Source organism: Aplidium turbinatum, chromosome 5 (assembly GCF_918807975.1).
Source record: "Aplidium turbinatum chromosome 5, kaAplTurb1.1, whole genome shotgun sequence".
NCBI lineage: Eukaryota > Metazoa > Chordata > Ascidiacea > Aplousobranchia > Polyclinidae > Aplidium > Aplidium turbinatum.
The window spans coordinates 1,770,740-1,785,158 of NC_137476.1; the positions used below are offsets into that span (position 1 = coordinate 1,770,740).

Here is a 14,419-nt window from a genome sequence, read left to right on the forward strand (position 1 = left end):
TGGCTGCAGTAAAATGACTAATGAAATGATAACTTGGCTTCTCAAGCAAAGTAATATGTTCTTCAGCTGCGAAATGTTTTCGAAGTCGCCCAGCAATTTCATTTTGTTTGATGGTTTAATCTGTTCGGCCATCAAAATATATGCTTTGCAAATTTATGCACATGATAGGCCTACTTTCCATTTGAGTTGTAAACCTCATTTTTTTTGGCCGATTTATCATGTATATCAATCACCATTATGCGAGTTGTTCTTTGATCAAGAAGGAATTGTTGTTCTGTAACAAGGACACGATTTTCCTGCGGGCAAGTACATTGCAGAAAATTGGAACACTTAGGCTACAACAACCGATTTCAAATATTTTTGCTTTGCAGATTCTTTCATTTGGTCCAAATTTTGCTGAAATTTAGGCCCACCTTTAGAATTTGACTTCAAAAGGTTATTCATTTTTTTTTGTAACTCTTTATCATAAATATGTAGCCTACTGATGTTCGTAGGCTTATTTGTATCATCCTGCAAAGTTAATGGACAGAACATAAATGAGCGTACAGCGTTAACACCATCTCGCCCTTTTGCGACAAATTTGTTTATTGAGCAATGATAAAATAACATCTCAAATTGGTGAAAATTCAGCATTTTGGTCGTCGATGCGGGGGCAGTAAACCTTAAGCTTCGAACATGCCTTTACATAGGAAAGTTCTGGGTACATCCCACTTACAATTTATAATTAGCCAGTAGAAAAATTATAAAAAAAATTATGTTAAAACGGAAAGTGAAATTTCCCCCTTTTTTTCAAAAAATTGAAAGTTTGACCCCCCTGCGGGGGCAGAAGATGCACCTCCAAACTGATGAAAATTTTCACACGTTATTTTTTCATGCATGTGGCACTTTTTATGACTAGCCGTTTTTGAATTTCGAAAAAAAGTCAAAAACGGCCCACCCAAATGTTTAGGGATGCCGATTAAAAATAAGACAAGAAAGCATTTACGGACATAATCTCTTTCAGAGTGGAAAAAAGTTTACATTCATCATTTTAGCAAAGATTAAACACCTCTTGATTTTCTAGAAAAAAAAGAGTTAGGCCTAATAGGCAATGCCGACATGCTGTAGCAGCGGATGTAAAATATGCTGGAAAAGTAGAACAAAATTAAAAGGGGTGTGAAGGGGTTTCTCCCCAGACAATTTTAACAAATATCATATTGTTTTGGTCACTTTTTAGGCATTTTTAGGAACAACAGTGTTTTTATTCATCAAGACGCACCCTTTGTATGAAACCAAATTTATCAAACAAAATTGGATTGGGGTGGAAGGTTTGGTTTAAAATTTAAGTTAGCCCACCATTAAGAAAAAAATCATTCACTCTCACTGAAGGATTTCTATACTGTATTTCTTAAAAGTTTATAAAAAAAAAGACTACACCACACTGGGATATGGCCTTTCAGCAGTCTAAAACTTTGAAAATCTATCTGAGGTATTTAGACTTTCGTTTCACCGATGGGCTAGCATTTTCATTGCACATTCAATTTCATAACCTATCTCGATTAACAATTAAATTTGTCAATTTAATTGTTAATTAACTAGTTACTAGGCTACTTGAGTAGCCTACGCGGTGTTTACTTCGGAATATTACATCAAGTTGTCAGTTTCTGTGAAACACAAAAACTTTTTACTCCCTTAATCTACTATTGAAACTATGTATGCTTAATTTTGATGGCTAGATAAAAAAACGTGGTTGACCGAGCGAAGCGAGCCAGAAAAATTTATAAAATTGGAAAAAAAATTACATATTACATGTTACCGATACATGTAAAATTACAACCTGAAAACGCTGCACGAACTAAGTATTAGTGGACCCCTAGGAAGACGTGATCCCCCAGCCATTGGTTTGGGATGCCGTAAATACGACTTTGCATAGTGAGCTGTAATTGAACAAGTGCTCTGATGCCTAAAGCTAGTGCCTGAAGCAGACGTGTTGATTCACTGTTCACTGTTGGTGAAATTGTATTTCTGTTTGCAGTTTTAGTTTGTGCAAGTTGGAGTGAAGGGTGTTGATTTAGCTGGTCTGCTGTTGACTTGAGTTGTGTTATAGAATGATTATTTATTTTGCAGATTCGAGTTTTAAGTTTAATAAAGCCAAAAAACGGTTACAACAATTTATTAAACTTATAATTTAAACATGGACAAGGTCTTGAAACCTGAGCGTTTGGAAACTGAGCCAAGTGCTCCGTCAGCAGTCGACGAATTCAAACATTGGCTTGAGACGTTCAATCACTATTTAGAAGCTTTGGTTGCAGCAAATTTGAACCCAGACATTTTGAAAGTTTTAATCAACATGGTGTCCCCGAAGGTTTATAAAAGTATAGCAAGTGCTGGAGACTATGAATCGGCCATGACTATCCTGAAGAGTCTCTATGTAAAGCCTAAAAATACCGTAACTGCACGTCATCGCTTGCGCACATGTCGACAGCAACCTGGTGAAACAATAGACAATTTCGTTTTGCGCCTGGAACATTTTAGTAAAGAATGTGAATGTAACGCTGTGACCGCCGAGGAGCATCGTCGCGGGCTATTGAGAGATGCGTTCATTGCCGGTCTGTCTTCGAGCGGAATACGCCAACGATTGTTAGAAAACAGAAGTCTGGATTTTCAAGATGCATATGAGCAAGCTCGTGCTCAGGAGCTCGCAATTGCAAACGCTGAGGCCTATCAAACATCAACCAGTTCCATGGCGTCCAGGGGTGCATGTGCGTAGATGTGGCCAAACAGACAGGAACGACTTTCCAGTCAGCAAGAACCGCAGTGCGCCAAACCAGAGCTTCTTCAGGCAGCTTATGCTAAGCAACTGTGTTATTTCTGCGGAGAAGCTCGCCACCCCAGAAGGGAATGCCCAGCAAGAGATTCAGTTTGTCACTACTGTTCCAAAATCGGACATTTTTCGAGAGTCTGTCAACAACGTTCTGTTCGTTCTAAATCTAAACAATCACCGCGCACCAAATTGAACACTATCCGAAGCTCAGTACTAGCTACAGCTAATCTTTCAGCAACGCAAAACAATAACAACGTTTTTTGTGATGTTTTAATTGACGGTTTTACTGCAAAATCATTGATGGACACGGGGTCATCAGATTGCTACATTACCAAAAGATTTGTCGATCAACATTCCTTAAAAATTCATCAAACATTGGGCGAAGTAATTTTAGCCGAAACATCTGTTCGTTTGCCAATCTTAGGGCAATGCTTTGTTACCTTGATCGTAAAAAAAAATGGATATTCGAATGTTTCCTTCAACATTTTAGACAATTTGGCCACGGATGCAATAATCGGAGAGAAAATCTTTAAAGAACACGAAAGCGTTGTAGTTAATTTCAATGGACATCGTCCTGTGCTGACTCTTAACGCCTTACCAAAACTGAATTCGCTTCACCCTAAGCCCTTCGACCATTTAACACAAGATTGCCATCCTATTGCTGATAAGGCCAGACGATACTCAAAACAAGACAGAGGTTATATTCATGAAGAAACACAACGCTTGCTACAAGACGGCATGATTGAACCCAGCAATTCTCCGTGGAGGGCTCAGGTTTTGTTTGTCAAAAACGATCAATCAGGGAAAAGGCGCATGGTCATGGATTAAAGCAGAACTATTAACCGTTTCACTCAGCTTGATGCATATCCATTACCACTAATCGAAGACATTGTGACCGAACTTTCTAAAAATAAAGTATTTACCACTGTCGACCTAAAGTCCGCTTACCACCAGATCGAACTTGATCCGAAGGATAAAGAGTACACCGCTTTCCAGGCGGGCTCTGGCTTGTATCAATGGCGACGGTTGCCGTTCGGTTTAACCAATGCCGTTCCCGAATTTCAACGAGTCATTGACTGGTTCATCAAAAGCAACAATTTAAAGGGCTGCTTTCCTTACCTCGATGACATTACGATTGCGGGGAAGAACCAAGCTGATCACGATCGGAACTTGAAAGAATTTTTTAAAGCCGCGTCAAAAGCCAACTTAACTATAAACGAGAAGTAGACACAGCACTCTCAATCAAAGGTTTCTTTATTAAGATATCAAATCGAACATCAGTCAATCAAACCAGATCCAGACAGAGTGCAACCACTTCTCAATTTACCAGTACCCAAAACGCACAAAGAGCTCCAGCGCCTGGTTGGACTATTTGCTTATTATGCACGCTGGATTCCTAACTATTCGGACAGAATACATCCGCTTATCAAAGCTTCATTGCCTCTGCCAGAAAGCGCCAATCAAGCCATTCAAGAAATCAAGTCAGTGCTGGCTACAGCTTCGTTGCATCCTATCGACAACTCCCTACTCTTGACCGTGGAAACTGACGCTTCCAATTTTGCTATTGCTGCGACTCTTAATCAAGATGGACGCCCAGTTGCCTTTCACTGACGAACCTTGTCGACGGGTGAACAGCGTCATTCTGCTGTGGAGAAGGAGGTATATGCTATCGTGGAGGCTTTGCGCAAATGGAGACACCTATTAATCGGACGTCACTTCACATTAATCACAGACCAAAAGAGCGTATCGTATATGTTCGACGTCAAACACGCAAGTAAAATAAAAAACGAAAAGATAACTAGATGGCGAATTGAACTCTCTCAATTTAGTTACACGGTCTTACACAGACCAGGGAAGGAAAATGTAGGTCTCGATGCACTTACACGTGCATTCTGTTGTGCAATTAGTAAAGGCAATTTGCGTGAGCTTCATGTTGCTCTGTGTCATCCCGGCATTACTAGAATGACTCACTTCGTGCGAAACAAGAATCCTCCTTATTCCGTAGCAGAAATACGAGACATGGTTTCCAAGTGCTCCGTATGTGCTGAAGTCAAACCACGCTTTGTCAGATCGGACCAATCTCAATTAATAAAGGCTACCCAAGTTTTCGAAAGACTCAACTTGGATTTTAAAGGACCTCTTCCCAACGCAACGAAAAATAAATATATTTTGACTATCGTCGATGAATATTCCCGATTTCCATTTGCTTTCCCATGTGCCGACAACAGTAATCAAGTGTTTAACGGAACTGTTTGCTACTTTTGGAATGTTTTTATATATTCACTCCGATCGCTGGTCTTCCTTTCAATCTCAAGAATTAAAATCTTGGCTGCACTCTCATGGGGTAGCTGCCAGTCGAACGACCAGCTACAATCCTAGATAAAATGGACAGTGTGAAAGATAATGGAATTATATGGAAAGCGGTCCAATGTGCGTTAAAATCTCGTCAGTTGCCACCTTCCCATTGGGAAGACGTTTTGACCGATGCCCTGCATTCAATCCGTTCATTATTATGCACGTCGATCAACTGCACACCTCATCAACAATTCTTCCAGCATGCTCGACGCTCGGTCAACGGAACTACTAGTCCGTCGTAGCTTAAACCAGGTCCAATTTACATCAAAAGACACGTGCGTAATAAGAATGATCCTTTAGTGGACGAAGTGGAACTGCTTGAAGCAAACCCAGGTTATGTTCACGTTCGTTTAAGCAATGGAAATGAAACCACCGTGTCTATTAGAGATCTCTCACCATGCAACAGGTCTGCCGACGACGCTGCTGTAAATCCGGCGTGTAATTCTGAAAACGAATCTTTCGCCGAACCTGATGCTACTACTCCAGAATTCTTGTCCATCGTACCTCGAGAAAGTAACACTTCCGAGCCGTCGTCTTCAGAAACGATGCAGCCTGATGATGGACCAAGCGAAACTAATGAGAATAGCGTTGTCACTCCAAAGCTGCGCCGCTCTGAACGGAGACGCAAACCTGTCGATTACTACGGTGCTGTGTCTTACGTTTGATACAATTTGTGTTCAACTTCATGCTATGGCACATGTAAACATTAGATGTTGTAATAACGGTGTACCTTCAATTGCAATTTTAAGTTCCAATTGTTCTCTTTGTTTTTTTCAACTTTTGGTGTTGTTCAATTTTATATTGGAGAGAATAAGCTGTAATTGAACAAGTGCTCTGATGCCTAAAGTAGTGCCTGAAGCCGACGTGTTGATTCACTGTTCACTGTTGGTGAAATTGTATTTCTGTTCGCAGTTTTAGTTTGTGCAAGTTGGAGTGAAGGGTGTTGATTTAGCTGGTCTGCTGTTAACTTGAGTTGTGTTATAGAATGATTATTTATTTTGCAGATTCGAGTTTTAGGTTTAATAAAGCCAAATAACGGTTACAACACATAATTTAAGCTATTGAATATCTAGCTTGAGTAGCAGCTTCTCTATTTTTTAAACAGTCAAAAATCTTTAAACAGACTAAAATGAGCGAGCCCTTAATTAGCAGTGGCTCCCCCAGTCTGGGGGCTACCGAAGACGGTTTACACGGTCCTGTGCACCAACTACGCGATAACTGAAAAAAGAAATCATTTTGTGGTCAAAAATCATCGCTCGTCTTTTCAGTGTAAACAAATAGTTAAATATTCAAACATTTTTATAAAAAATCAAAAATAAAGTTGCGTATACTATAGTATACAGCAAGAAAAGTGTAAAAATTTAATGGTTGATAAAATAATAGTTGACATGACAATCACATCAATGTTTGGTAATACCTTCAAAGTTACCATGCAAGATGACAACCAAGTAATTTGACCCCATGTTGCATTGAGAAGGCAGTTCCGTGACGCATAGGGTGTTCCAGCTAGAATTAAATGGAGGTCAACTATAACATTATCTTCTTCATTTGTCTTTGCTATGGAATTACTTTTGTAGTAAACTGTGCTAGCTGAAATTTGAATTATTGAAATCCCTGGTTCACATCCATGGTTTTGATCTTCAAGATGTTTATTATCAGATATTTACCTAAATTCTAAACTTGACCTTTAATTTACCGCGCATAGTTTCACTCATCAGACTTTAGTAAGTTTTAAATATTTAGTTTTTGTTGTGATAAAATTTATTTTGTGAAGTTTGATGGTTGTAACATGTATTTAGGTTGATCAGATGGGCGGAAAGACTCCGTAACATTGCACAAAATGAATTGCAATCTCTAATAAAATTTAAGATGTTTAAACAGCACCGAAAAACTTGTTTTCTTTGTGGAACAATTGCAGGAAAAAAGTAAATAATAAGAAGATCGAGAAATTTCAACTTAATAATAAGTTTATAGGATTATTTTTCATGTGATAACAGTTGTTTTTGTATCATAGCAAGCAATAAGCAATGTAATCATTTATGTGTAACTTTGTTATTGCGACATTTCTACGTTACTTACTCTATTGATAACATTTCTAATTTTTAATAACTAATTTGTTTTGATCATAATCCCAACAGTCCAAGAAACTCTATTTTATTGGTACAGCCATGAAATTTATTGCTATTCTGTCACGCTTCATCAATCAATATTATTAAAGTTTCTCAACTGTGCAGTAGGCTATGGTTTGATACTTTACGTAACCATTCTCAGTGAGTAATCTACTGCACCGATGAGGCCTTTAAGATGAAGAAGTGTGTTACTGTCTGCAGTTAATTATATACTAATAATAATAGCTTAAAACATAATAATAGCAACTATGAAGTCGATCACAAATATACCTACCGCTACGTGTGTCGAAACCACAAGTCGTTTCAGACGTCGCCGAATATCCTGCTTGAGTTGTGGGAAAGACGACCAGGATAGAAGTGTCCGTAGGAAATGGTACAATGTCTTTGTTACACTCAACTACAATAACAGAAAAATAATTAAATCTTTGGTGGACTAATTGGAAAAGAATTTACCCAATACTCACTTGAAAAGGTCGATTCCATTGTGTAAAGTGTTGTGAAGGTTTGCATGGCAGTAGTGACCTTAGCTGTAAAAAAAAAACAAATGGAAAATGCTAAGTCAAAATAAAATCGTAATAATTATTTTTGTATAAATTCTAACTGGTGGTAAATTAAACTGGATCCACTTCCAATAAAGTTCAAGCAGCCATCAGTTTTGTAATGAAGATAGCAGATCAGCAAATCTGTAGAGATGCAGGCAACTGACGCAATTAGGCACAGATGGCTATATTAAAAAAAACAAATGGTTGAATTTGAAGAAAACAATGGTAATCGTATTTCTTTAAACATTCTTCAAAAGAGGAATATTGTCGTTTAGCTTGCTTCTCACTTGTATACTCGTTTCTTAAATTGAACAACATTCTGTCTTCAAATAAGCTAAATTTAAATACAAAAATAACAATATTAGTAATTATCAAGAAAATTATATAAAGAAACTCTTAGAAAGCCATAACCCTGCTGTAGGCGTACCACTTAAAAGCTGTGTTTCTCTTATTTTTAACCATCATTACCATTGACCTTTGATCGTTTACAAATTTGAAACTGGATGGTTGGATTACAACATTAATTATGTGATATATTTATGAAATTGTGCTTGATTTATTTGAAAAGAATCCATCCAATACTTACTTGAAATGGCCGATTCTATTACGGGAGGTGTTGTGAATGTTTGCATGGTAGTCATGGTTTCATTAACTGTAAATCGAAAAACAAATGGAAAATTTTAACTCAAGATAAAATCGTAATAAAGTTTATTTCATGAATGATAGCAGAGGACAGATTGAATTGGATGAACTCCCAAATATAGTTCAAGAAGCCATCCACCTTTCCTTCTGTAAGCAAGACTCTAGATCATATTTTGAAATAAATAATTGGAACCTCGATATCTTCTTCAACCAGTTTCCCGGTGAAAGGAGCAGGGGCGCCGAAGCGACTTTTGAGTGAGGGGGGCAGGATCATGACAACAGGGCACTTTTGTTGCTGAAAGGCCAATTTTTTTTAAAGAAGAAACAAGAAGAAACGAAGCGGAAATTGCACGTTCATGGCGTCACAATCTGCTGCAAAGTATAAAATGTGTCCACGGGATAATTTGTATACTGTATATAGACAAAGATCAAACCAATCCGAAGTACATGTTACGCGCGTCGGTTGCTCGAATGAGCTCATTTGCAACAGCTTCTAAATCAATGGTGTCCATCACCTGTTTGTGAATAGTCGCAAACAGGTGATGGTTGCTGTTGTTGTTTCGTTTGTTTAAAAGGTTGTCTGTCGTTGTGGTACGAAGCCACGTTTTTACTCGCCTCATGGCGCTAAAACTGATTGTTCTATAAATGCACAAAAGTTTGTGTATTTCCGAAAGACTATCTTTGCTTCTTTATTGCTTGTTTGTGTAACTGTACCATCGACTGAAACCTTAAATGCCCTACAAAAATCAAGTTTGTTTTTATCTCTTCGCCCCTTCTTCAAACCAATTTGATCTTCTTTAACTCAATTTGATTTGTCCAAAAGTAAAGGATTGTAAACATGTATGTTTGGCAGTCGAGCAAGCAAGGTAGGCATCACGGCCCTACTCTATCAACCACAATGCTCATACAAAGTATCAACATATTTGAGTTTTGGCAACACTCGTAGCAACCGCTGGAAGTATCAGGATAGCGTACTATTTTATTGAAAATATGTAGACCTACAACAGATCCTGCGCTGTTTGAGATGTAGGCCTAAGCCTACAACAGATCAGATCGGAAACAAAGTTACAAAATTTTCTTATCTCCAATGATGATTATGTGCCTGATCTGATACAGACGTTGGCGATCATGGTCTTCCAAACTTCTCTGTCATTTGCCATTCGTATAAAATCGTTCGTTTTGACTGTTGTGTTCGTGGCCCATTGATTCAAGCTGTTTAAATAAGTTGATCTTTGTCGACGTTTGCTTCTTTTTCCCTGTATCATCCCCAATAGTGCTAATTTGTCCAAATCTCCATGTCTGTGAATATGACCATGGCCACCTAAAGATACGGCCTGATGTGTTGCAGCATTTTCCAGGTTTTTCTAACTTTGGGCGAACGTTTAAATAAATTTTTCTAAAATTTAGATTTTTACGCTTTCTTTATTCTTTTCCCCAGATGACACAATAGGTTTTAACATCCTCACATGTTGAAAAATAAAGAAAATTTGATTTCGAAGATTTTAGTCAGACTGTTAATTTTCAATAACAGTCTGATTTTGCGTTTTGCAACTTACTTTGTCTCATTTGCCACTGCTTCCCCAAGGCAACAAAAAAGTTTTCTGTCATTAGGAAACCGCAAAAAGTAAAAACATCACAAAAAATGTCAGTCAAGCACTAACAGTAGCTGTAATCAAAATCTGCAAAATGTGACAAATCAGGCCGCATCTCCAGGTGGCCATGATATGACCTAAAAATTGCATCTGGCGCCTTCTAACTGTTGTTATTAATCTCTTCTCTACTTTTTCCAATTTCATAACTTCGTCAATACTCTTCTTTTCAGTCCAAGCTATCCACAACATCCTTCTGAGAAACCACATCTCAGCAGCCTCTAGTCTTTTCTTCATATCTTTACTTATTGTCCAGCATTCACATCCGTAGGTTAGAATTGATTCTACATAATGGTTTTAAAACTTTAATTTTGGTCTTTATTGTCATGTCGCGATTCCTGAAGACTGTGCTCAGGAATCGCTAATTATCCCTAATATACACAATTAAACATAATATATGTACTTCTGTACATAACATATGGCTTACTAAACAAACTTTTGCGCAACTATGCATAGCATATACATTAGGGTGCCACAGGCGCCCCTCAAAAATTAAAATTGCGTCCGATACACCTGAACTTTTTTTTATACGTGACACTTAGTAAAAAAAGCATGTGTGAGAAATTTCAATAAGTTTTGATAAAATTTGGACGTGCAGATTAGGTTTAAAGTTGTTAAAGGTAAATTTTCACAATATCAATAGTAAAACCCTCTCTAGATCATCAAAACTCAGACATTTCTTCTCAGTTACGGAGTATTTGAACTTCGAACACTTTCTGGTGAACTTACTTACTAATTTACAATCGTACAGACCATGTGTCAATTGTATATGTTTAACAATTTATGAAAAATGCCTAAAAATATGAGGTTTTATGCATTATAAAAAAGGATCCATGTAAAGAAAATGCCTATTGAGATGAAATTACTACAGCATTTGAAGAATCAAAAGTAGGCTACATTCATTAACTAATCGTTTTTGTTTATTGAAAACTTTTTGGTCTTTGAAGATCAAAACTCAGCTATGTTTGTACGGAACTTGGACTCAAAAACAAGAATTTGGATCTTTACACACTAAACATAGTCAGTAAAAACGTAACACAGAAAGATAAACACAAAGCACAATGCTTAGAGTCCAGACATCCACTACTTAACAACAAAACCACAATAGCGTAAAATTTATGGAGGCCTACATTTATTTTAACGCTTGCAATAATAGTGAAATGGTAAGGTAAAATGGCAATTAATAACACACAACTATCTAGTATCTAATTACAAAGTAAAATGCAGCATAATAGGCTACTGGTATGCTATGACAGGCTGCAAATAATGCTGATTGCAACGTTGTGTAAGCTGACAACACTTTATGGAGTTATACAGTCAGTACTTTGACAATTACATGGTTAAAAACCATGTGCCCTCAGACTGTAGTTGTCGAGTACGTTGATTAGGTAATACCTTCCTCGCATTTTCGACTACTTGGAGAATGTTTTGGTAGCGTTCTTCAAGGTTTGAAGTTGACAAGAAGTCATGGGCCAACTTGACGCCTCGCTCAGCGGCATCATTAACGACTCTGAAAGCATCAACTTTCTTTTTCGCCTCAACATATGTAAACCACCATGATACATAGAAATAAACTGTAAATTGTAGAAACCTCTTTAACTTTTCGAGTTGAGATGCTTTCATGATGGCATTTTTTTGGGGCAATTTATGAATTTCGTCTTGTAAGAGCACAATTTTCAGTGAATATATAAGTTTGCTCATCCACCTGGCTCTGTGTAATGCACCAGGTCTTTGGAGAGACATATCCTTACTGGTAGGTGGCTCAATGTTTAAGCACAATTGATACAAATTCAAAAGTTCTAATTAGTCGCTTCTTAAAAATTTGGATGATTCTGGATGGAGCTTCATCTGATTTATCAGCTCAGACAATTCTTCGCGCTTGCTGGCAAGCAGATCAATTTCCTCGTGCGATTTTGATGTATGAAAACAACCTGATGCGCTATCAGAAAGAGTTTGAAAATTGCTTTTAAAGCGTTGAAATATGGAAATGTTGGGTCCACTGCTGCTTTCTATTTTGAGTTCTTCCCAAACATGCGTCAGTATTATCTCCCCAATATGATGCCTGCATGCTGCCCAAAGTAGGCCTTTTCCAAGATGATCTTGTATTTGGATACAGGCAGTGCTGTATTTGAGGGTATACGGCGGTATACGCAGTATACTCTCTGCTTTTTCGAGCAATTATGGTATACCCTCTGGTTTTCCAAAGAGAATGCTTATGCTATCCTTACTGATTCTTGACAACTACTAACTAACTACTTAACCATTTGAGGACCAATGGTACCTGGGTGTACCATGAACTTAATTCCGTACTCGTATAATTTTGATGTTGATAATTCATGTTATGGTAGAATAAAGACTATTTTGTAAGTTGTGTATTATTTATCATTTTGGAAAATCTGACAGTATACCTTGTGCTTTTTTTACGAATACAGCACTGGATACAGGCCGCAGTTTTGTGGCCCGTATTGCTACTTGTGGTGTCAAACACCATTGCAGCAAGACATGCAGTACAGTTCCAATTGTTTAACAATTCCATGCTTGCATTGGCTATTTGCTTTCCGTTTGGATCGGATGTTTGTGCAGGCAAATAAGGAACACCAAGCAGTTTTGAGCCTCCAATACCTGATAGTAATATCGGAAGCCTTTATTCCAAGACCCTGGGTGAGGTCAAGCCAGCTATGTTGATTCAATGTTGCAAGATGGTGAATCAATGTAACAGGCGCGGAGCTGTCATGCTTGACCTCAATTGAGATCTTGACATACTGGCACTGGTCTCCTAACCTAATTCTTGAATTTACCTTGTTTCAATGTGGAGAAAAAGATGAGAAATAGCAAAAAAACTGATGTTCAAACTAGGGAAATCCCCTAATTTTACTGTATTTCAGTTTAGACTTTCGTTTTCAATCTGCACATCCAATTTTTGTCCAATCTCAATCAAACTTTGCAAAGTGCCTTAATATGTGAAATGTCACACCAGAAAAAAAGTTCAGGTGATTTCGGCCACATGAGGGCGCCTGTGGCACCCTAATATACATTACTGCAGACAGTGGCACACCGGTTTGGCCTTCAGACCTCCTCAGTGCATTACGTACTTAGGGTATGGCCACGAAGGTATATACCCTCGCGTGGCGATTTTCCACATATAACTTATACCCTACTATTCACAACATATACAGTACATACTATACATATCCAATACTTACTATAAATATGCACTACTGTGCATAACATATGTTCTATTAAACATAACTCATGCAATACTTAACATGACTCATGCAATACTAAATTGATGCACACTGTACGTTTTTGTTTTATGTACGTTTGTCATCCAAACAAAAATAATAAAATGACTATCCATAGCATATAGACTACTGTAGGCTACATAACTTATTATTCACTTTAATTTAACATAAGATATGCGCTACTTAACATAACATGCGCACTATTGCACATAACTTAACTTAAGTAGTGTATATGTTATATATGTTATAGTGTATATGCACATAGTTACATAACTTACTAACAGTACTACTACATAAGTATAGATGTTGACATATGTAATAAATCTGTTTGCAAAACTAGAGTTCATGCTGCAAGAACAAGATAATTACCTACGCAGTTTGGTGCTGTTCTGCTCCATTTTTGGTCCGACCTACATTTCCTTCTACCTATGCCATTCATGATGAAACCTCTATCGCACTTATAAACGATCACACTTCCATAACTTCGTCCTTTTATTTTTACGGTTCCATTGCTTGGTGCTTGCTGAATAGGGCAAGTTAAATCTGCAATGTTTTATTCAGATTTCAAAATTTTGTTTTGTAACTAATCCAAACATATTTAGCTCTCATCTTTGTGCTAAACTTCTACAATTACGTTGGACAGTTACGTCAGACAGAAAATACCTACTAAAAGTACATCAATAACGATGGCCTACTGCATAAAAAAAAACATAAACCTTAACCACTTACTTGGATTATGACAAGACATTCCACAAATGTCGTCACAAAGACATATCTCACTCGTGTCATTGCAATCACTCACGTCCGTACATATCTTCCTACAAATCCTCCCATCTTCTACTTCATCCAAGTTGCGAGTTTTGCAAACTAAACCATGAAAAGACATAATTAATTCAGACCACAACATTTAACATTACAACAATCAAATAGCAAACGTTTTGGACTATGCATATAGCCTTTATCTAAACGTAAGGGAAAATATTGTATTGTATAATAAAGATACAATATCACATTGTCACTTTTAAGAACAATTCTTTTCTTAGAAACAAACTAAAAC

General features: G+C 37.4%; 2 protein-coding genes across 2 annotated transcripts; one reads left to right on the plus strand and one right to left on the minus strand.

Annotated features, from left to right (window-relative positions):
- The first annotated feature begins 2,173 nt into the window (after nucleotides 1-2,173).
- Nucleotides 2,174-4,030, plus strand: LOC145770184 (uncharacterized). The gene is made up of 3 exons (XM_082581771.1): nucleotides 2,174-2,741; nucleotides 3,294-3,577; nucleotides 3,659-4,030. The coding sequence occupies exons 1-3, from the start codon at nucleotides 2,174-2,176 to the stop codon at nucleotides 4,028-4,030; spliced, it is 1,224 nt and encodes a 407-aa protein (XP_082437897.1).
- Nucleotides 4,031-5,931: 1,901 nt separating this feature from the next.
- Nucleotides 5,932-13,767, minus strand: LOC145770185 (uncharacterized). The gene is made up of 6 exons (XM_082581772.1): nucleotides 13,736-13,767; nucleotides 8,416-8,481; nucleotides 7,752-7,814; nucleotides 7,562-7,684; nucleotides 6,576-6,664; nucleotides 5,932-5,973 (listed from the first exon to the last, which is right to left on the minus strand). Exons 1-6 carry the CDS (start codon nucleotides 13,758-13,760, stop codon nucleotides 5,932-5,934), a joined length of 408 nt encoding a protein of 135 aa, XP_082437898.1. The 5' UTR covers nucleotides 13,761-13,767.
- Nucleotides 13,768-14,419: the final 652 nt, after the last annotated feature.